Source organism: Diabrotica virgifera, chromosome 2 (assembly GCF_917563875.1).
Source record: "Diabrotica virgifera virgifera chromosome 2, PGI_DIABVI_V3a".
Classification (NCBI taxonomy): Eukaryota; Metazoa; Arthropoda; class Insecta; order Coleoptera; family Chrysomelidae; genus Diabrotica; species Diabrotica virgifera.
Genome location: NC_065444.1, coordinates 162,033,840 through 162,059,323, shown reverse-complemented (window position 1 = coordinate 162,059,323; position 25,484 = coordinate 162,033,840). Strand labels below are relative to the sequence as shown.

General features: G+C 32.9%; 1 protein-coding gene across 1 annotated transcript in view; it reads left to right on the top strand.

Annotated features, from left to right (window-relative positions):
* LOC126879697 (uncharacterized) overlaps positions 1-7,546 on the top strand; it is a 103,955-nt gene extending 96,409 nt beyond the window's left edge. Inside the window, exon 8 of the mRNA XM_050642881.1 lies at positions 6,132-7,546. Coding sequence (XP_050498838.1) covers positions 6,132-7,474 — 1,343 coding nt within the window. The 3' untranslated portion in view covers positions 7,475-7,546. The remainder of the gene's footprint in view (positions 1-6,131) is intronic.
* The last annotated feature ends 17,938 nt before the right edge of the window (positions 7,547-25,484 follow it).

The window sequence follows — 25,484 nt, the reverse complement described above, 5'->3', positions numbered from 1 at the left end:
GAATTGCATGAAAATTTGGATTTAGGTTCTGATAACCGACCACTTCAAAGTTATGCCGTTGGTTGCTTTTACTTGGGGGGGGGGGGGGCAGGGTGACAGTCACCCCTTCCCGGGGGTAAAAAAAATCTAAAATAAAATCGGAAAAGGACATATTGACATTGAAAATGTCTGTTTTTCGACAAACAAACATGTTTTTAGTTGGTTTTTCAAAAATTATTCAAAAAGTGAATATTTGACCGAAAAACATATTCTTAGCAAAAATGTAGCTTATAAAAAAAAACGAAAAAATGGTGTATTAATGCAGTCCACAAACCCCGTAAAAGCAAAGTTGAAGCTTATGAAAAATACATTCTTATTCGTTAAATTCCAAATCGAATATTTCAACGTTAAATAACCACAAAATTAAGCAATTTTCGGGAATAACGTATACATTTTTTTGAGCGTTTAAAAAAACCTTACTTTTATTTTTTATGAAAGTTTTTAGAATCAAAACTAAACGAGATACACTCAAAATAAAGTTGACCCCTTTTTTTGGTAAAAAATCGTGAAGATCTCCTCCTGTTTAGCGCCCTAAATAAAATTAATCGTAACCGCTTTACCGTTTACCTTATATGTAGGTATGTGTATTGTTTACACGATCCGTAAGTTTGACTTATTGAAGTGCTTATTTATGAAAAAAATTGGTTTGATATTAAAAAAAAAATTCTAAAAATTTTCCAATGCCAAAAAATTATTTTGAAAAATTCAATTTTTTCATAATAACTTAAAAAGTATTCGTGATACGAAAAATCTCAAAGATTAAAAAAATGTAGGTTTTGCTTTTATGAATATTTTGTATTTTTTGTTCTTCTGTAGGACAAAAATTGGTTAAGATATGGCTGTTCAAATTTTGCGTACACTCTTAATTAGTGACTCTTTCAAGCCCTTTCAACTATAACCCTTTCAAAAATAAAAAAATTTCACTTTAAATCGGTGAAACTTACCGACCATATAAAAATATATAAATAAAGTAAGTGTTTGTAAAGCGGTAACGATTAATTTATTTTGGGGTGCTAAATAGGTAGATATTTTCATGAATTTTTTTCCCAAAAATGGGGCCAATTTTATTGTGAGTGTAACTTGTTCAGTTTTGATGTTCGAGACTATAAAATAAAAATTAGGCTTTTTTTAAATACTTTAAAAATTTTTTATGAGATATTTCCGAAAATTGCTTAATTTTTTGGTTATTTCACGTTGAAGTAGTCGATTTGGAATTTGACGACTAAGAATATATTTTTCATGAGCTACAACTTTGCTTTTACTGGGTTTGTAGAGCTCATGAATACACCTTTTTGCCGTTGTTTTATAAGCTACATTTAACTAATAATATTTTTTTTGATAACATATTTACTTTTTGAGTTATTTTCGAAAAACCGCCTGAAAACGTGGTTGTTTGTCGAAACATAAACATTTTCAATCGCAAATAAGTCAAAAAGTATTGACTTACCTAAAAGACTATAAAATGAAAGTTGCTTAAAATTGGTTAATTTATCGGGTCCCGGTGAATTCGTAACTATTTTAATCCCCCATCCTAATTACAGGCCAATTGGTAACTCTGGCCCTCAGGTAATTTTTCGGTAACCAATCAACTGCCGGTGAATTCGTAACTAAATAAAGGTATAATCTTTTGGATTTGAAATATGTAAACATATGGAAAATCTCTTTGCTTTTAAATTAGTATAAGATGGATTTAAATAATTTATCATTGCTAAACATCTAAATATTTAATTTACAATTACTTAATAAAAACCAAGCTCGTGTAGAGCTATACTTGATGGAAATAATATTTATAACACGTGTTAATGAAACACTATAATATTGTTTCAGTTATTTTATTAAGATATTTCAATTTTTGCTATTTTTTATAGGTACATATAATACAAATATAATGTTTTTAAGCAAACCAAGAAACATTCGGTTTATATCTAACGTATTAGATTTAATCAATGGTTTCGAATTCACCTGAAGAAAGTTTCGAGTTGGCAGGTCAATAATAGAAAAGTTACGAATTGGCAGGTGTACATTTTGACTTGAAAATGTTTGTCATTAAAAGTTACGAGTTGGCGCGTGTCCAATTTATCCAATACCAGACTTATTTTAAACGCGCGTTTTTTCACCCCTTAAAAGGGGTGAATGTCACCCACAAGTAGAAGCAACCAACGGCACAAGTTCAACTTTGAAGTGGAGGGTAAGTAGAAGCTAAATCATATCGCCGTATTTCCCGTTCATTTACTGTGCTATCTTTTGTAATTTTTCTCTTAAAATAATCGTGTTCGAGTTATAAATAATTTAAAATTCAAGGCTCAAAAACCCAAATAACAAATATTACTTTTGAAATTAGTAAGTGCCTAAATTCAAGATCAAACCTTATATTATCAGCTTCCGTTAAATAATTTGAGCTTCTTTCATTTGAAAACATTATTTTTTAGTTGTTATTGCAGCCCGATCGCCCGCCATCTCAAAAGTGCTTCATTAACAATTAAAAACAAACTTTTAAAACAAAACACGCCAAAAATTATTACAGGGACTGATAGAATAAGATTTAAACTTGAATTTAAATTTAGGTACTTTCTCAATTTCAAAAATTAGATTTTTATTTGTGTTTTTGAGCCTTGAAAATCACCATTTTTCGATTTTTTCAGCTTTAAATTGTTTATAACTTCAACAACAAACCTTTTTTCTTCTCAATGATCCAAAAAAACCTAAAATAATATCTGTCCGGTCCAAAAAAATTATTTTTGATAGTTTGCTTAATTGATTAGTTTGATTTTGTCAAAGTAAAAGTGGCAATAGCTTCGAAAGTACGGCACTTATACAGGGTGTAACAAAAATACAGGTCATAAATTAAATCACGTATTCTGGGACCAAAAATAGTTCGAATGAACCTAACTTACCTTAGTACAAATATGTACATAAAAAAAGTTACATCGAAACCTATTGGAGATTTTTTTTTTGAAAATAAACATAATGCATTCTTATGGCAGTAACATCTTAAAGAAAAATTATAGTGAAATTTGTGCACCCCATAAAAATTTTATGGGGATTTTGTTCCCTTAAACCGCCCCCAAACTTTTGTGTACGTCTCAATTAAATTATTATTGTAGTACCATTAGTTAAATTCAATATTACTAAAACCTTTTTGCCTCTTAGTATTTTTTCGATAAGGCAGTTTTTATCGAGTTGAGGCTTATTTTTCAATATGTTTACATACAAATTTTATGGGGGTTTTGTTCTTTTAAAGCCCCCAAATGTTTGTGTACGTTAAACACAGTGTTTTTAAAACTTGTTTGCCTCTTTGTATTTTTTCGAAAAGGCACCTTTTATCGAGATGTGACTTCTTTTTTAATATGGTTCAAAATATCCCTAAAAATGTAAATCAAAAATAAACTCCATAATCGTACTTAATATACAAATATGTGGTGGATTTGAGAAATACTCAAAATATCTCGATAAAAACTGACTTTTCGAAAAAGTACTAAGAGGCAAAAAAGTTTTAAAAACAGTGTGTTTAACTAATGGTACTACAATAATAATTGAATTGGAACGTACACAAAAGTTTGGGGGAGATTTAAAGGAATAAACCCACCATAAAATTTTTATGGGGTGTCCAAATTTCACTATAATTTTTTCTTAAGATGATACTGCCATAAGAATGCCACATGTCCATTTTCAATAAAAAATCTTCAATAGTTTTCGATACATTCGAAAAAATCGATTTTCATTTTGTAACTTAAAAGGGCTGTAACTTTTTTTATGTGCACATTTGTACTAAAGTAAGTTAGGTTCAATCGAATTATTTTTGGACCCAGAATATGCGATTAAACTTATGACCTGTATTTTTGTTACACCCTGTATATAGGGAATATAACATGAAATAATAAGTATTCCTTGAAGACTTTAAAATGCAAAAAATATACAGCTGCTCTTATTAAAATAAGAAAGTTAATTAGATTTCCAGAAAAATAGAAGATCTGACAACAATGTAAATACCACTATAATATCGGCCGCATTAGAAGACCCTAATCTACCATCATCATCATCATTCTCTTTGCCTTATCCCTATGCGGGGTCGGCTTCCCTAATTGCATTTCTCCACACAATTCTATCTTGGGTCATATCAATGTTAATCCCCTTTACCAACATGTCCTGCCTTATCGTCTCCCCCCCAGGTCTTCTTTGGTCTTCCTCTCCTACTCCTTCCAGGAATCTGCACTTCAGCTCTTCTTCGTATTGGGTGATTAACGTCTCGACGTTGAACATGACCAAACCATCTTAACCTATGCTCTCTCATTTTGGCATCAATTGGTGCCACACCTAGACCTCCCCTAATATACTCATTTCTAATTTTATCCTTCTTTTTCACTCCACTCATCCATCTAAGCATTCTCATTTCCGCCACATGCATTCGTTGTTCCTCTTTCTTTTTCACTGCTTAACATTCAGTTCCGTGCATCATAGCCGGTCTTATGGCTGTTTTATAGAATTTTCCCTTCAACTTCATTGGAATTTTTCTGTCACACAACACACCACTCGCTTCTTTCCACTTCATCCATCCAGCCCTAATTCTACTGCATGCATCTCCATCTATTTCTTCATTACTCTGTAATACCGATCCTAGGTACTTAAAACTATTGCTTTTCACAATCATTTCACCATCCAAAGATACCATTTTATTTGTAGTAACTCCAGATTTAAATGAACATTCCAAATACTCTGTTTTTGTCCTACTAAGTCTTAAACCTTTTCCTCCAGAGCTTGTCTCCACTGTTCCAGTTTTTGTTCTAAGTCTCTTTCACTATTTCCTATTAACACTACATCATCAGCATACATTAGGCACCATGGAATACTACCCTGTAGTTTCGATGTTATCTGGTCCAAAACTAATGAGAATAAATAAGCACTAAGCACCGAGCCTTGGTGCAATCCTACTTTCACCTGAAATTTATCAGTCTCTCCCACATCTGTCCTAACACTAGTCGTTACTCCCTCATACATATCTCTCATAATCTTTACATATTCGCCAGGGACTCCTTTCTTATTGAGAGCCCACCATAGAATCTCTCGAGGAACTTTATCATATGCTCTCTCAAGATCAATGAATACCATATGAGCGTTGGTCTCTTTATTCCTGTATTTTTCCATCAGTTGCCTTACAATGAAAATTGCATCTGTTGTTGATCTGCCCTGCATAAAGCCAAATTGATTATCGGATATTTCGGTTTCTTCACGTATCCGTCTATCAATTACTCTCTCCCATATTTTCATTTTGTGGCTAAGTAGTTTTATAGCCCTGTAGTTTGTGCATTGTTTTATGTCTCCCTTGTTTTTGTAGACAGGTACTAATATACTGCTTCTCCATTTGTCTGGCATTTGTCCAACTTCCATAATTCTGTTAAATAGATCTGCTAGCCAACTTATTCCTGTCTCTCCCAATGCTCTCCATACTTCCCCAGGAATATCATCTGGTCCTACTGCTTTTCCTTTCTTTATTTTTTGAAGCGCTTGAGCCACTTCCTCGTTTGTTCTAGACCCTAATCTACCAAAATCTATAAAAATCGTGTACGCCGTTTCCAAGATAATTGAGGCGTTCCATACATAAAATTTGTTCTGTATAATACCAAATGAGGTCTTAAATGAAATCTTATAAACCAAAGTACTAAAGGTGATAAAAAATCAAACTTCTGATTTCCGGTTATGGACTTTTAACCCAAAGTACCATTTTAAAGTAGCCGAAAGAGTACAAGCGAATATTATTCGACTCACCTCAGCAAAACGAGAACAAATATTATATACTTCTTATTTTATTTCTGTGTGTCAGTCCCTCTCTCTGTCCATGTGTCCATGAACACAATTCCTCCGTTATTAGAACCGATAGAATGACAAAGGAGGTGTCTAATTAAGGATTATAACCCAAATATATTGCTAAAAGTAAGCGATTTAATTTCAGTTTTCCGGTTACAGAGTTGCAACCGCACACTTTGCCAGTCTAAAAACAGCTAACATATTTATCTTTCTCTACTACAACGCCTTTCATCTTAATTATTGTTAGGTATATGTTTACTTTATACAACTTAAAACCATTATCTTTGTAGATGACACCGCATTGAAAGATTTAGCTGATCCACAAGGAAAGTCCAATGCCGGTGGTGACCTTCAACAAGCCCCTAGAGAAGCTGCTGTCGATAATTTTGATTCACCTCAATCAATTCTCCAGCAACTACAGCAAATTGTTAATGACGATGAGAACAACAAAAGAGAAAACGAAGTACTAGGTAGTCAACCTTTGGAAAATGGCTGGGAAAACTTACAACTTGGCTCAAATGGACCATGGAACGGACACGGGGTAGCAAGTAGACATAATGAAATGATGGACGAACCAAATGGAAGCAATCAAGTTGATGATGAAAGGGTGAGCGCTAGCTTGGATAAAAATAATGTTGATACTGGACCTAGGGAACAAGTCAACAATAATGAAAATAACGCTTCTAATTCTCTAGGTAGTTTAGTACCAGTTTCAGATAACATTGAAGTATCATTTAAAGATCCTGAACATCTTTATTTTATTGGAAACGGAATCAAGCTGCCGTTGAAAATGGTAAAAACTCCTAACGGATCCATTCAGGTTACAGTGGATCTCGATAAACTTTGTTCGTGTAATAATATAACCTGCCCTAAAGACCCCAAGGATCGTTCTGAATTAGAACAAACTGTTGGAAATATTTTGGAGCAGGAAGTTGAACAGTTAGATGATTCAAAAGACATATCAGTTGGGATGCCTAAACCAGAAATTATTGCAGAAGATGAGAGCTTGAATAGCAATAGTTTACAAGACACTCAAAATAAAAAACAAACACACTTTGAAGATTCGCAACGAAATAGAAGATGGTTTAACAGACATAAGCGATCTATAGATACATTGACACCTGTAGAAATTAAACTTAAAACTAAATCTCCATTGCCAGGAGTTGTGGGTGAATCGTTTAACAATTTTGTAGATAGTCAGGTAAATAATTTGGCTAATCTGTTTACACCAAGTCAGCAGGAACTAAACGAGAAAAGTGGAATTCACAGTTTTATTAAAGATATTTTAAAGAAAGCTGTAAGTGATGACCAAACTAAATTATCAGACAAGAAGATTAAAGATAATCATTATAAAAATGTTTTTGTTGTAAATCCTTCTAGTCAAAAAGACTCAGGAAAAACTGTCATACCTATTGACAGATTTTATAAATTCAAAGGCGTAGAAGATGAAATAGGTAGTAGTATCGAAAAAATTGAAAAAACATTAAATAATTACGCACAAATTGATAACACTATTTTGGAGAATGAATCATCTATATTAAGGAGGATGAACGAAGATCCTATTATTCAAAAGGAAGTAGATTTAGTAAAAAATATATTGACCTTTTTAAAGAATTTAACGGTGGATAATTAATATTATTTAAGTTTTATATTTTTTAAAATTGGTATACTAAAGAGCATTTTGAGAATAAATTCATGAAATGATGATGTATATTTATTTATTTTCCTTTCTCTCTTTTTCTGCTGTTTTTCAGTTTTTCCTTCATTTAAATTTCCTTTTATTTATCCCAATTTCTTTTATAATTTTGTTTGGAATAAGTACTAGTACCAATGGCCATAGTTGTCGAGGTACTTTATGTAAATAAATAAAAAAATATCAGAATCGCCATTGAAGACTTTTATGCTTAGTGTCATAAATAATATTTTCTCTGCTTTAATATCTTTATTTTATTATAGTGCTTCAGAAATTCTAGTTTAATTGTTTATAACCTATATTTTATATAATTGGTTCCTATCCGATTTTGGATACATAAATTATATGTTTTCTTATTTATTATTTATTCCAATCGTTTCGAATTACTTCAGTTGGTAACCGATTTTGTTTTGGCTTCTTTTTTATCTTTCATATAAATGATATAAATGATATAAGTTCATGTTTTCTCAACATTCTGTTTTTTGATTCATTCGCTTACGTTGGACCATAAAAAATTTAGGTACTTTAATAATTGCCCATGTTTTTCATGAATACAGGGTGTTTTTAAATAAGTGTGGCAAACTTCAAGGGGTAATTCTATACGAAAAAATAATGACAGTTTGCTTTATAAACTTATGTCCGTAAATTCTTCGTTTCTGAGATAGAGGGTGTTAAAATTTTTCTTACAAACTGGCGATTTATTTATTGCTTTAAAACCGCTTGAGATATGCAAATAAAATTTGGTGGGTTTTAAGACGTAGTTATTGTACATTTTTTGACATACGAGTAAGAATTTAATATTCACCATTGGCGCGCATACGGGTAATATGAGCGGTTATATTACCCGTATGCGCGCCAAGCGTGAATATTAAATGCTTAGTTTTATGTCAAAAAATGTGCAATAAATGCGTCTTAAACCCGACCAAATTTCATTTGTATATCTCAAGCGGTTTTAAAGCAATAAATAAATCGTCATTTTGTAATAAAAGTTTCAACACCCCTATCTCGGAAACGAAGCATTTGCGGACATACCGTTTATAAAGCAAACTCTCATTATTTTTTATGCAGAATTTCCCATTAAAGTTGAACAAACTTATTTAAAACACCCTGTATTGATGAAAAACATGGCTAGTTGTTAAAGTACCTAACTTTTTTATGGTCCAATGTAAGCGAATGAACCAAAAAACAAAATGTGGAGAAAATATGAGGCTATAGGTAGAATTTAATTTTAGTATTTTATAAATGCTAGAATGTTCCAAAGGGTGACGCGAACTTTGAGAAAAAAACACAGTTTGATTGGTACGTCCGGTATACAATGAAAATTTAACTGTTTAGCAACTATTACAGCGATATTGTGAAAGATTAAGGCTATAATATATTAAAAAAATCACTTAAATCGGACAACAGGATTAAAAAATTCCAGACATAAAAAATGACCCATTTTTAAGGTGTCCGGTTAATTTTGCACCCCAGTGTAGTAAAGTGGAGTCAGTAGAGTTAAAACGCTACTCTAGTAAGTAGACTAGTTCGGCTGAAGGCTAGGTACTCTACTCCACTATAATCTAGTACTTTACAATTTCATTCTACAACTCTTCTAATGAAATAGTTTCCTAACTAGTGCGGAAAGTGATACTTTCACGCACGAGACTGGCGTTGACCCGAACGACGCGATAGCGGAGTTCGGGCAAGCAGTCGAGTGCCGGGAAGACACTTTCTGCATGAATTAGGAACAATATTTTTTCTAGGGCCGTACGTTTGGAAAAAAAGACACAAAAAATAAAGTCATATCAATTTTTATTTAGGAGTGAAAATACACAAATTAATTCTTTGACAAGGTTGTCAAAACCAAACTTTCAATATAATGGGTTACCACAACGACGATATTGGTTTCCATGACGACGATTTAAAACCATTGTAATTGTCTACTGATTTTACTTTTAAATATGACGTCAAAATAATTTTATTTTAGCCAATTATTGCGTTAATTTCATTAAAACATGAACACAATAAGATACAGTCGGAAAAATGAAAGAATACCCATGAACGAACATATAAAACATGCTGTATTTTCCTGTTACCGTGTCACAAAGAAAATTGTCCAGTGCAAGTACATGTAACAATAATTATTACATGTACTTGCGCTGACCAATTTTTTGTGTGACACGGTGACAGGAAAATACAGCGTGTTTTATATGTTCGTTCATGGGTATTCTTTCATTTTTCCTACTTGTACATTTGAAATAAATTAGTAAATAATATCTATATATTAGTTTATTGCATGTATTATAGTATATTATAATGCCATATTAGAAGGTATTCTACTTTCCTGCATGCCGTGCGGGAAAATTTACTTTTACGCACGCCGTGCGGGAAAGTGCAATTTTCGGAAACGAAATGCGTGCTAGAAAGTGTCAATGTTTTAAAAATTGTAGAATAGAAATGAATTCCAGTGACGAAGAGTTACAGCTTTTTTATTTATCGTAGATAAAATATTGTATGAAACTGTGCGTGAAGTACTTTTTTCGAACTTACGTGATTTATAGCACTCGTGTCGCTCGTGCTCTAAAAATCGCGTGCGTTCGCAAAAAGCATACTTCACGAACTGTTTTATAAATAACTATTTAGTTTAGAAAAGTCAATAACTTTTATGAAGTGTCGAAATCCCGATTACAATGAAATTCTGAGAAATGCCGACTGGTTTCTAACCAATATTTTGGACGTTCTGGAAGATAACTCAGCTTTTCCACAAATTTTACTCTAACGTACTGAAAAAAATGTGCCGCCTAATCACTGGGTGTATGACATACAGTGGGTATGCGTTATATTATAGCAGACGAGAAAGGGCGAAAGGCAAGTCTCTGGCGCCTTAAAACTGAAATATGTTGCATAATAACCAGGTCTATATAGACATTTGAAATAACAAAAATTGCCGGAGAGCCAAATTTTGGTGGAGAGCTAGGGTATACCATAACAAATAAAGTATTAAAAGTCCCCATCGATCCCATGTGTGCAAAAAAAGTTATTCGGGGTCTAAGGTCAAAATTTGAGATTTTTTGGATTTTTTCCGAAAACGGTAAGTTTAATCAAAAAAGAACCTTAAACCAAAGTTGTAGATCTTAAATTCTCTACAAAAATAGTCCTTACTATTTTTTCCTAAGAGTTGCCATTCCTGAGATATCGCGATTCTAAGAGTCACGTTATACATGATATGCCCAATGCCAACATTTCCACACCACCTGTGAGGTAGTGTACTCGGCGCGTTTATTTTACTTTGGTTTCCCCTGTAGGCCTACTCCACTAACTGTTTTGACAATTTTAGGATAATTAAAGCAGACAATACCAGTCAAGTTCTAGATATTACCTTATTATTAATATTGATTATTGATATTGCTATTGATTATTAGGTTAACTATTGTTTTGGTTTCTTTAGATATTTTAATCAGATTCATATCCTTGAAAGGCTACTTCAACAGTCAAGTCTTCTTCGATTTTATCTTTTCCTTTTCCTCTTGCTGGATGTTAAAAAATTGTTCAAATGTGACTGAGTCATTGGTCTCTTCATTAAAATCACAGGAGTCTTCCTCTGTTGTACTAAACTGGACATTTGAGTAAGACTGACCTTGGCAGTTGGTACACGCTAGAGAGCACAGCAACCCTAGTTTTGTACATCGACATTTGGCACTACAACCTTTTTTGCAATTGCAAAAAATAGTGTTAAGGAGTTTTTCTGGAGCAGGTGGGAGTAAGGTTTTAATCGGTTCCTGAGTATTATCTATTAATTTCCAACCCCAGTCTTCTGGATTCAGTTTATTGCCTAGCCATGTTTGAACTTGATAATATATTCGATACAAATGTTGAAAAGCAGATGCTGATGTTGGAGGAAGACATGATAGTTGTACTTGTTTCTTATTTCGCGTATTTTTTACAAAAGTTAAGTATCGGTATTTATCAAGACAACTAATTTTTTTTGGAGCGCCATAAACCGCAAGAAGAAAGCGAATTCCTACCGTAATTATTGTTTGCGGTGTGGAATCGAGTTCTGTAAAAACTTTACAGCAGTCAGTCAAATCTTTTTTTTTCGAATAATTTAAGTACTGACGTTTTGCCCCTTCTGTACATTGCTGACGTAGTGTCACAGCCTGTTATCGCATGTAAAAATAAAATGTACTTTTGGCATTTGGGATAAGCCGATAAACTTTTCGAAGAATATATCTCTGTTCGCTGTTGAGCCCTTCCAGGTTTCAGAAAATAAATAACTTTATCTACTGGAGTCCTTGTAGTAAGCAGTACTAACAGATCAACATCTTCACCAACTATAATTGTTATGTTTGTTGCCTTAAAATTTTCAATTGCTGCCTCAATTATAAGGACATCTGCGTCATTTTTAGCTTGTTTCACTTCAATATTCGCAGCTGTTAATTTGTCAGTTAACGTGGAAATGAAACGAGATTTATTATTAATATTAGCGGAAAATTGTTGTTGATTCGCTGGAACTGTTATATTTTCATCAAAGATAATTAATCTTGGAACCCGATGATGTTTTTTTAGTTCGACTGTAGCCGTCAAATACCACTGTCATTGTAAGCCCGTAATGTCTGCTAAATGGTAGACGCTTGTAATAAGCACTTATATATTCACTTGAACTGAACCTTTAGCACTAAAAGAAACAGATAATATGAACAAGACATACGTACAATACTGTAGCCATTATTTACAATAGACAATCTGTTCTTTTTTAAACAATGGTACAGCCAAATGTTTTTTAAGGCCACGTGGATAGAGGAAATTCAGTTTGGGACTGATTATCTTTTGAAGAAATATTTTCAGAATAGTATAATGTATTATATAAAAGAGACACAAATAGGCATTTATACTTGTCTTAAGTGCCACATTATGCATATACGTGGCTTATGTGTGCATATAATGTATAAAGTAACTTTTAAAATCGCGATATCTCAGGAATGGTAACTCTTAGGAAAAAAATTGTAAGAACTATTTTTGTAGAAAATGTTAAGATCTACAACTTTAGTTTGATGTTTTTTTTTTGATAAAACTTAGCGTTTTCGAGAAAAATCCAAAAATCTCAAATTTTGACCTTTGACCCCGGATAACTTTTGTTGCACACATGGGATCGATGGGGACTTTTAAAACTTTATTGGTTATGGTAAACTCTAGTCCTCCACCAACATTTGGCTCTCCGGCAATTTTTGTTAATTGCCAACTATTTTGATGTGTAAGTTGGCCGGATTGTAAGGAATTAAAACCTAAAAAAAATCTGATCCTTCAGGTTGGGGGGGGGGGGGGGGGGGTTAGTCGTTGGACCGGTTCTTTCGTACTAAAAAACACAATAATAAAAACCCAATAAATTCCACGGATATGTAGATAAAAAAACTTAAGATGAAAACGGTCACGGAAAACGAATGTCGGAATGTAAAATGTAAAACAATTTACAGGGAAATTTAAAATAATAATTTGAAATCATAGAAAAAAGCGGTTGGTGCAGCAAGAAAAGGATAGGTACACTTCTAGAGTGAAGTACCTATCTAAAGACCGAAGTGCCAAAACAGGATATTCCATAATCATAAAACAAAACTGAAAAAAACATTACGGATTGGGAAGCCGCCAGTAAGACCATTCTTCAACTAAACGTAATAAAGATACATTAAAAATAATCACTATTAGGTATTGCTCATCAAATGATGGACCAGATGTAAAATAAGAATTGAAGGTATCGAAATTATGCGAGAAGTAATAATGCAAAAAGTAATATGCAATTTATTTATTTGAACTGGCTACCAAAACAATAGTCATAGTATTATAGGTCTCCAAGAAAAGATACTTTCAGCGATAATGGAATCAGGCTAATTAATAGGGTGATTCACTTAGAGGTATTTACTTTTTTAAAAAAGAAAAAACTATAAAAAAAAATAATTTCATTTAAAAATCTTTATTGTCATAAAAAAGAATCATTCTTTACAATTACTTCTTAAGATAATTTATTTCAAATGTTGACCACGACTGCGGTTAAGATGGTCCACTGTAAAGTTCTAATTCTAGATGACGCGTTCGAGCTTTTCGATTGGTATTTCTCCAGTAACTCGAGTAATACTGGCCTCCAATGCCTCAATCGTAGCCGGTTTATTCATGTAGACTTTGGACTTTAGGTAGCCCTAAAGGAAAACGACTAGACCTGTGATATCACAGGATATAGTCGGCCAATTGAGTGGTCCGAAGCGTGAAATAAATTGCTCACCGAATCGTTTTCGCAGTAAAGCCTGGCTTTTACGGGATGTATGGCAGTTAGCGCCATATTTTTGGAAATAAATGTCATGTAAACTACGAACTTCAATTTCTGGTACCAAATAGTTCGTTATTATGGCGCTATAATGGTCTCCATTCACAGTAACATTCTGGCCGGTGTCTGTCAAACAGTAGTTTTTTCTGAGTAGTTTTTTCTCTAAGTAGTTTTTTCTGAATGCAATGGCAACTCTTAAACCTCTTTGGGTTGCTCGTCAACCCAAATACGGACATTTTGTTTATTCACGTCCTCGTTAAGCCAAAAACGGGACTAATCGGAAAACAATTTTTTTTCTCTAAGCGCACGAAACACATTCTTCGTTGAACGCCTATTTTCGTAATAGAGTTAAATAATTTCTAGAGGTTGTACCGAGTTAGGTCTTTCCAGTATGAAATGTCAAACAATACTTAATAAGAAAGCAACTTAGGTGCTACCATTCATGCACGATCTCCCAACAAATCCTCACCAAAAAAAAGTACCTCTAAATGAATCACCCACCAAAAATGTAATAATAAGAAAATATGAAAAAATAGTTATTTATGAAACAGTTCGTGAAGTATGCTTTTTGCGAACGCATGCGACATTTAGAGAACGAGCGACAACGGAGCAAGTGCTATACGCAAAACGTACTTCACCCACAGTTTCATACAATATTTTATCTACTCTTCGATAAACAAATAAAAAAACTATAACTCTTCGTCACTGGAATTCATTTCTATTCTACAATTATTAGAACTTTGACATTTAAAAATCCTAACTACTTTCAAACCACAAAACTGGTAAAAATTTTGTTGTAAGTCATTGCTCATATTGTCACAACCATGACAACGCAAAAGTTAAGGATATTTGATTATATAAAAGTGTGCCAAAAAACCCATTGAAAGTGTGCGAGAAAGTAAATCCCATTTAAAATACATTGTTACTTCACGCACACTTTAAACCCTTCACGCACTGCTATCTATAATGACAGTTTTCACAAACTAAAAACTGATACATAATATGACATTATAGAGTAGATAAAATTTTTTAAGTAACGCTTTTCTTTAGTTATGAGTGACTAAAATTAAAAATATTATAAAAAATCAACTAAAAAGGTAAAAATAAAGAAATAACAAAGTCGAAGGATTATTCGAAAAAAACGTTCGTTAAAAAAATGTAAAAATCTAACACATTCGTTAAAGAAAAGCATGGGGCGTGTCTTCATCGAATAAACGGTTTGAGGATAGCGCTCCACGCTTTTTTTTTGAACGAATGTGTTAGATTTTTACATTTTTTAACGAACGTTTTTTTCCAATAATCCTTCGAGTTTGATATTTTTTAATTTTTTGCTTTTTAGTTGATTTTTTTTATAATATTTTAAATTTTAGTCACTCATAACTAAAGAATAGCGTTTCTTAATTTTTTTTCATATTTTTTTACTTTTTACTTTTTAGTCTTACAATTTTCAAACATTAGAATATATCGTCATGTTAAAAAAGGATGTACGTATATGATAGACATATTATTTGCATTTATTTCAACTTTTGATACATACTAGGGTGGTGCGAAAAAAGTCTAGTTTATAATTCCGTATCGCTAAACTGCGGTAAAGTTGCGATTGGTAATTACAAGAAAAACAAAACAAAAATTATTAAAATCGGACTTTATCTTCCGATCCCGCAACGGGCCTAAAAATTATGAAAAAAATGAAATTTTACCTTTTATTCGGAAATTTTTATTTATCCTCCATGTACGTTTTATTTATCACTATAGTAAAATTTATTAACAGTTTGCATGGTTAAGTAATACAAACAACAGTTTTTCGCATCTAACGAATATCTTCCGATCCCGCAAGGTCAATCAAAATCTATAAATATTTGAAATTTTCGATGATTTTGATAAATTAAAAAACATTTAATTATCTCATTTTTCTCCTACATTGTGAAGTTTTTCGCTTGTTTATATATTGTATGACAATACTTAAACAACCCAGAACTCACAACGAGGAGGTGGTTGCACTTCTAGCTCCACACACACCCTTCTCTCTAACCAAACAATGAGTGTGATTTTTACATTATTTACATAGTAAATTTCTTTTTTCTACGACCGTTTAATAACATGCTCATTATTCGCTATTTTTTCATAGATAATAGCACCCATTACTGTACCTGTGAGTAATAATTCATTACTCACGGGCTGAAGTTACTTACGGGTCATTACTCACGGGCTGAAGTTAGATTCAAGTGGCGCATGCCACTTTTAATATTAATCGTATATAAACTGCAAACAAAATTACTTAAACTTGTTTATTTAATACAATAATTATTGTAATTTATACCAATAATTAAGTTCGTAAAATTTTTAAAGCAATTTTAACTATAGCAATGTCAGTATATTTTTTACGTTTATATCTTGTTTACTAAAAATTTTGACGTTTATAATTTAATTTAGTGACAGTGACATTAGCGCATTTTGTTTATGTTAATTGGAATTTATAACTAATGTTGTGTTTGTTTTAAAGTTATATTGTGTTAAATATGTTATAACATATTATGTATAGTTATATTATTATATTATAATATATAGTTAAATTTAAATATACGTTATAACTATATAACGTGTGATCCAAAATTATTGTCACCATAGGTGGCTTTGAACGACAGAGATAGCTATACAGTGCATGTCTATTCTTAATTCAGATATACTTTCCAGTTTACGTCAACTTTGCAGTGTACGTCAACTTAACAAGAAAAGTTAGGTTATGTAGTTTGTTTGATTTTATTTATTATTGTTACTTATAATTTTGTTAATTCTTTTTATTTCTGATTAAAGTTCTGTGTTAGGCTTTGACTGGTTTTTTGTTTTAAAATGTTAATCAAAATTAATTGATAAACCAATGATATAAATTCAGATTAAAACAAGACATACGTATTTTTTTGCACGGCTAGCTTTGATCCCAATAATTGTGGATCGCTCGTTATTATGAAATACGTCCACCGACAACAGCCATTTCCTATTTATTAGATTCACTGACAGTAGGTACAAATTTAAGCTTATAATTTTTCGGAAACGAATAGAACTTATATCGTCTATTTCTAGTTGTATTTTTACAATAAATAAGAATTTAGTAATAGTAGGCAACTAATTATTCAGCCACGTACTAGGGGTAAATATCATTTAGGTATTTTTGTAAATTATTATAATTTAAATCTCGAGTAGTCGATAATTAAATTTTTTACTAATTAAAATAAAAAAAGGTCGTAGAAAAAGTATAGTATTCTACTCGCATGTAATGGCTATTACTCACTCTGACGAATTACGACACTCGCCTACGGCTCGTGTCGCAAAATTCATCATTGTGAGTAATAGCCATCATTACATGCTCGTTGAATAATATACTATTTCATGCTTGTATCCAGCTTTTAAACGTCAACTTTGTATTGTGATTTGGTGGTAGAATCTGGCAGCATGGACCTTGATTTAAGTGTTGCCCTTATGAATCCATCTCTTGATTGGGGCCCACATACATTAGACCAGGGGTGACCAACTTAATCGGACTCGAGATCTACTGTCTGCCTTTCTAATTCTCTGGGATCTACTGACTAGGAATTTTTGTAATATTTAGGACGGGAATAGATAGGTAGGTAGATAATTTTTTCTTGCCATCGATCGACTGACCTAGGGGTCGCGATCGACGGGTTGGCCTCCCCTGTATTAGACGATGCTTCCGTGACCAACTTTAGGCACCTCTCATCAGCTTGCGTATGTCAGGGATAGTTTTGTACATTCTAGTCTGGTATGTCGCCCGATGTAATGCAAGAACTTATATCTTCATTTGACATTTCGAAGAAGTGGTGGAGAAGATAGTTTTGCAACAGTCTGCAATAGTTTTGCAACATTATATCCCAGTCTATTATTTCAGTTTAGTCCCGTGCTTCAAAATTTTAAGTAGTAGGAAGAAAGGAAACACATTAGAGAGCTAGGGCTAAAGAGAGTGTTAAAAGCCGGATAGACTAAAGCCAAGGACAAACGTATTAGAAATTTCATCCCTCCTACTTTAAATTTTGAAGCACAGGACTACACTGAAATATTAGATTGGAATGTTGCTAAACTATCTTCTCTACCAGTTCTTCAAAGCGTTTCAAATGAAGATATAAGTTCCTACATTATATCAGGCAATACGCCAGACTGAAATGTACAAAACCATCCCTGTCATACGCAAGCTGTCTAGCGGTACGTAGAGTTGGTCAGGGAAGTATCGTCTAATGTATGTGGAACCCAATCAAGAGATGGATTCATCAAGGCAACACTTAAATCAAGGTCCATGCTGCCAGATTTTACCACCAAATCAAAATTCAAAGTTGACGTTTAAAAGCTGGATACAAACAAATGAAAAAGAAATGTACTATGTAAATAATGTAAAAACCACACACTCATTGGTTGTATGGAGTGAAGGGTGTGGGTGGAGTAAAAAGTGCAACCACCTTCTTGTTGTGAGTTCTGGGTCGTTTAAATATTATTATACAATATATTAAACAAGCGAAGAGCTTTACAATGTAACAGAAAAATGAGATAACTAATTGTTTTTTAATTTATCAAAATCATCGACAATTTTAAATTTTTATAGATTTTGATTGACCTTGCGGGATCGGAATATATTCGTTAAGTGCGTAAAAGTATTGTTTTTATTAATCAACCATGCAAACTGTAAATAAATTTTACTATTGCGATTAATAAAATGTACATGGAGAATAAATAAAAATTTCGGAAAAAAGGTAAAATTTCATTTTTTCATAATCTTTAGGCCCGTTGCGAGATCGGAAGATAAATTCCGATTTGAATAATTTTTGTTTTGTTTTTCTTGTAATTACCAATCGCAACTTTTCCGCACTATAGCGATACTGGATTATCAACTTGACTTTTTTCGCACCACCCTAATACATACATTGTACATTTTATGTAATTTCTTCATATATTTCTTAAATCAAAATCATTATTTACACCTATTACAGTTTTCGCAGTCTTTCCATCTCTTCTAATGCTTTACTATTGCACGGTGTAGACCCTGTTAATTTCTCGCAATGCAGTTCTTAGATGCGCAAGCCGTCTAAAGTTACGTATCCATACAAGGGTAAACCTCGCTCGGTGTAGCACCTCCACATAGTGGTACGTCGGTGATCGTCGCTCGACGCTCACCCTCTTCGATTCAACCGGTTTGTGGTTTATATGTAGGGGAGCGCAAGCCGTATCCATTTGAGCAGATACACCGAGGAGGGTTCACCCTTGTATGGATACGTACCTTAATGATCGCACTCGGCTCAATGCAACGTAAGCCTGTCCTTACGCAAACATTTTCGGGCCCACGTTCACGACAGCATAGTCAACAGTCGAACCTTCCGTCTTATGGACAGTCAAAGCCCACAACAATACTAAGGGCAGCATTCATCTCTCTGCGGTTCCATAACTTTTTTTCGCTGAAAACTGGATATAAATCGGACAGAAACTGGATAAATTTAAAACTTTATTGTTTAGCTAAGAAGCATAACGTAAACAATTAACGTAAAAAGTAAAATTATGTATAGTTAATATAATTAGCTACAATCTGTAAAAGTTTCAAGTTTCTACATTGTAAAAAACAAGAGAATTTAAGCACTTTCCATTAAAATCGTTTTTTTTTAACAATTCATAAACATAAAAAAATAATTTATTGACCATTCGTGAATTGTTCCTGCAAACGCACATGTCTGCCAAATTTTATTCATTTGCATTGAAGAAAAGGCAGTCAAAATAACGTCTAAAAATTTAACGCAAACGATTGAACTAAAGAAAAGCGTTTAAAAATAGCTAATGGTTTCTTTTAATACAAACATATGCACGGAGATTCAACCAACCCTTAATTTAAAATAATTAATAATTGACTACATTATTGTAAAAAAATTCAATGTTAAAAGTGAATGATATCAAGATCATAAAGGTGAGTGGGCTTTTAGTAAAACGTAAAATTATAGTTCTTTTGTCAGAAATAACGAGCAATCCAGCTAAGAGACATTAGAGAAAATTAACGAAACGAAAGTGCATTCAACAAATAATTTTTACCCACGCAGGCACTAAGAAAGTACGTATATTATACAGAGTGAGTTTTATGTATGGAACGCTTCAATTATCTCGGAAACGGCTTGCAAACTTTTTTTTGATTTTGATGGGTAAGAGTGTTCTAATAATGCGACCGATATTATAATGGTATTTACATTGTTTTCAGATCTTTAGTTTTCCGGAAATTTTCAAAACCCAAGTTTTGAAGTCATTAAGAAATATTGATTATTTCTTATGCAAGATTTCCTACATTCACATGCCGTAATTTCGAAATTATTGCTAATTTGCACATTTATAAAGCAAGAAAACAAAATTTAAACAATTTATAAAAATTAATTTTTTCGGCCCAAGAAGATATTATTTTAGATTCTTTGGATCATTGGAAACAAAAAAAGTATTTTATAATTTTTCTCTAAAGTTGACCGTTTTCGAGTTATGAACAACTTAAAACTGAAAAAAAAGACGATTTTGAAGGCTTAAAAACACAAGTAAAAAATTTTTAAATTACGAAAACGTTATTGTATACGCTCCCATTAAAACATTGTGGCATGTTTTAATCGTAATCATTCTTTTTCAATTGTAAATAAAGCGCTTATGAGAGGATGGGCGATCAAGCTTCATTAGCAATCAAAAAACAATATTTTAGAATGTAATAAGCCCAAATTACTATATCACTATATCACTATAGACTATAGAGGGTCAGCTATCTCTTAAAACTTCACTTGGCGCTTTTCTGTAATATATTTTGGTGTAATTAAGTTCTAATAGAACCAGCTGTAATAAATGGAGCAGAGTCCTTTTTGTAACACTTTTTGAGCTATTGTTCGGTTTGGACGGTATTTTTTCCCATCAAATAGCAGTGATAAATCAACACAAGAAAGAGCTTTGAATCCTTTTTTTATAAAAATCACACAAGTAACGTTACTTCCAGCACTGTAACTCGGTAAATAATAACCTTCTTCTTCTTTGGTTTATCGGCCTCCACCTTCCTGGATATTCGGCCAGCTTATGGTCGCGGAATAGAGGAAAAATCTCTTATGCCCGGTTGCACCAACAGATCTTAAGATTAAGACGAGAATAACAAAAAAATAAATATAATATAATTATAATAAATTATAATAAAAATATCATAATATAGCAATAGATATGATTGATAATAAGGTAAAAATCGAAAAGTATGGTGCAACGTAAGTGATACTCAAAGAGGCCCTATCTATAAGTAGAGCTTAGCTAAGTTGGAGTTTAAGATCTGTTGGTGTAACCAGGCATTATTGACCTATAATTTGGAGTTCGTATGGGACAAAAATACAACAAGGATATAAACTTTTTTCGCTCAAGGATAATTGTTGACCATTACGAAATCTACTTCTTTTTCTTTGGTTAATTGGCAATTTGAATAATGAGGATGGATATTGTTACTTTGATTAATAGAGTATCTTATAAAGGCAGACGCGTTATGATTTGGAAAGATAAATTATAGCGCACATATGTAGGTACTTAAACATTAAGAAAAGATGATAAATTACTAAGGCGGTACCTCAGGCATATCACATTAGAGTTTAGACCATGTTATACAGTACGAACACTTTAGTATGGACTCACTGCAAAATAACGTATGTCTAGATATGGAAAGTTTGTTACGGTATTATTAGAAATAGGAAAATGGACTCATTAAGAAGTATGAAAACGTTCTACAAATAATTGATCAACTGTCACATTAATTTTGAAAAGTTTGACCAATATGACTGTGCAGGACCAAAAATAACGTATTATTGATGTCAATGAATAGACATAAACTATCAAATTACAAATAACAATACAAGTATGGTATCTCTTGTTGCGTCATGTTTTAAATTTTTATTTTTCTCTTTATTTGTTTCGAGATATTTTAGAAAAAAATTGATAATTTTTCTTAATAAATGCATTGAATATTTTTTAAAAATATTCAATCCCAACTAGAGAATTAAAATTTTCGGAAAACGGGAAAACAAAATGGTAAAATACGGAAAAATTGAAATTTGTTTCAATGTACTAAACAAATTACGCATCCCGTATCAAAATCGATAAATTTAATAAAATCGGATAGATCTATACTATAAGAAGTGCGTTTTGTCTTTAAGTATATAAAAAGCATAATGTTAAATATTCTCCAACAAGTTGACCAGACTAGTTCTCTTATCGAAAGCTTGTTAAAATATGTTAAAAAACGCTACGAATTTTGTTCTAAGCTGATTCACTTTGCAGCCAATCTTCTTGATGCTCGCTTTAACCCTCGTAAGGCGGTGCTTAGATTCTTACGTAAACAACGGAGCGGGGTGCATGTGCACCCCATCTGTATATCCATTTTTTATATGTGAATGTCGGGGAAATTAATTTGAAAGATAATTAAGACTTATTTATTATCGTACGAAACCTAATTTTACAAAAAAGTACTCATTTCTTCTTAAAAAAAAAATATTATCGTCGCAAGACAAACACATGAAATTTTTCACAGAATGAGTAACACAGAGTTTTTACACACAATACAGCAGTTATGCCGGGACTTTTGGTCTTTTTTCTCTGACATAAGTAACACCGACCTCCTTGTCCCGTAGATCTGTTAGCTTTAGGTGGAACATCAGAAACGTCCAATTCAGGATACGATGTTTTCATCATTTGCAACCAAAAGTCATTTTTTCAAAAAAGCACGTAAACACAAAGGGTTTTAAATGCTGAAATGGGTGGAATACGTTTAGAATTGAATTTAATACGAATAAAAAAATTACGAGAGTTAAAGGAGAACAATTGAATGAAGACCAACTAATGGAAGTTATAGACTTCATTTCTAAAATGGCTCGTTCGTTAAAAACAGTGGTGGCAAATCTAACCCAATTTAGAATAAAAACTGTAGTTTTTAGTAGAAATTCTTTATGGGATAGTACGAATAGGTGCGACATCCCGTTAAGGTAGGTATCCATAGGTGGGTGCTCCGTGCTTGGTGTAACAACTCCACATAGTGGATACGTTGGTGCTCGCCGCTCGGCGGTCACCCTCTTCGATTCAACCGGTTTGCGGTTTATATGTAGGGGAGTACATTCCGTATCCATTTGAGCATCTACACTGAGCACGGTGCACATAATATATAAGGATACGTACCTTTATACGCTGGCAAGGTTTGTGTACATCTCAGCCACTTATGCCAATTGCCTCCCAAATTTTAAATGAATCTCCATATTCCGTCTTCCGAAGGGTAGGATATTAGGATAAAATTCAGAAGTTGGTTGCTATTTATTCAAATTTGGTTATAACCTAAAAACACATTTGTTTACGATGCTAGACCAGATCCACTTTTAGAAGAGACTACCAAAAATCATGTTGTTTTTTCCGCCCATGAAGTGGAGATCGAGTCTGAATCAGATACTTGGTCTGAAGATTCGGACTCTTACACAGATGAAAATGTACCACTGAGCGCTTTGGTTAAATAATGTGCTTTCTACCTTTGAAGTTTTGGTTTTGATACTTTGAAAGATTCTAAACATGCAGGTGTGGGATGGCGTCTATGCGCAGTATTATAGTGGGTGCATGAGAGAGAAAGTATTCGAAATAATAAAATAACAAATTTTATATTATTTTTTAATTTCTTACCCAACTGGTTTTCCCAATTTTTCCCGTTTTTTCCGATATGTTAAATCTCTAACCTCAACCACCTTCCTTTTTTGTTAAGCATGAAAAATGCAAAGTTGAAATACTATATCAACTAGAATTGTAGAAAGGAGGTATACTTTAAATCAGAGGTGGGAAAATACTTTTAAGCGCGGGCCAAAATGAAATGTCCAAAATATCTTCCGGGCCGGAGGACTATACCCAGTATATACGCTAATGTTTTTGGTGGAGGTTTTTCTCTGCCCAAGAAATTTTTTTGACAAAAACACTATAAGTATCATTTTAAAGCATTTGGAGAAACACATTTGACTGTTAATAATAATAAATTGTCTTTCTGGTGTGTACATGCAAACAAAAACTCCGCCTGGAATGATTGTTGGGTGGATCGAGTAGCTTGACGGTCATTCTTGCCGGTCCCAAGCCCGGAAAAAGGAGGAGGGTTAGGTCGTAGGGCCAGCAACCCTGCACCCGTAAAAAAATAAACAAAGCTAAAACACCCAGAAATTGGCCTCGGAAACGGGACAGTTTTAATCAAAGACGAACACGGCAACGAAAATGGACATTGAATATTGGTTTTTGGAATATACAAGGAATTAGAAATAAACAAAGAGAAATTCTTATGGAAGTAGAAAAAAGAAACTTGGACCTGATTATCCTCTCGGAAACAAAGAAGAAGGGAAACGCCTGTGAATATCTTAAGAATTATATACACTGCTACACGGGAGTATTAAAAAGTGAAAGAGCGAAAGCAGGGATATCAGTAATGATTAACAAACGATGGAAAAACCAAATACAATCATGGGATGCTATAAACGAAAGAATAATAAAACTGACCCTCTCAATTAGAGGAAGAACGATTACAATCCTAGGGGTATATGCTCCTAATGACGATGCCCAGATAGCAGTAAAAGACAATTTTGAAGAAATATTAAAAGATCAAATAGAACAGGTTCCGAATACGCACGAATTGATTATAGCAGGAGATTTAAATGCCAGAGTAGGCAAACAAGACCACACTAATGTAGTGGGAAAATATGGAGAAGAAAGAATTAACGACAATGGGATAAGGTTGATCAATCTATGCGAGGAGTATGAACTTAAAATATACAACACATTCTTTGAACATAAGGACATCCATAAATTTACTTGGTACCAACATACACGTGGACTTAAGTCAACATTGACTATCTAATCTCGAGACAAAATGCAAAATTTAGCATCCAGGATGTTAGAGCTTTCAGAGGGGCTGATTGCGGATCAGACCACTGCTTAGTAATCGGTAAAATTTATGTTCCATTTATACCAAGACAAAATAACTCCGAAGAAAAAGAACACAAAAGGAATTCATATGATACAGAAATAGAAAAATATAATATTAATAGCTTACAACATGACAGTACACAATATCTGTACCGTAACAGACTTGAACAGAAACTAAGTCAAGAACAAAGAACAACCGAAGAAGAATATAATCACATAAAAGCATGCATAAAACAAGCAGCACAAGAAGCACTAGGAAACTTAGAAAACGGAAAGAAACCAGAATGGTGGGATAAAGATATCGAAGAGAAAATAGAGAAGAAAAAACAACTTCACCTACAACGTCTACAAAATCAGGAAAACGTTGAGATTCAACAACAATACAGGGACCTAAATAGAGAAGTAAAAAGAGAAGTGATTAAAAGAAAAAACGCAACCTGGATCAAAAAATGTGAATACATAGATCAACAATTAGGAGGAACTAGGAGTTCAGAAGCATGGAAGATGATAAAGAATGTCAGAACATCACATAAAGGTGGACACACAATTAAGAGTATATCTGATGCCGAATGGGAACAATATTTTAAGGAATTATTGGTAGAAAAACGACCACAATACATAACAAGAATACAAGAAAAAGAGAATGATATACAGAGTGAACACGAAATACAACTAGAT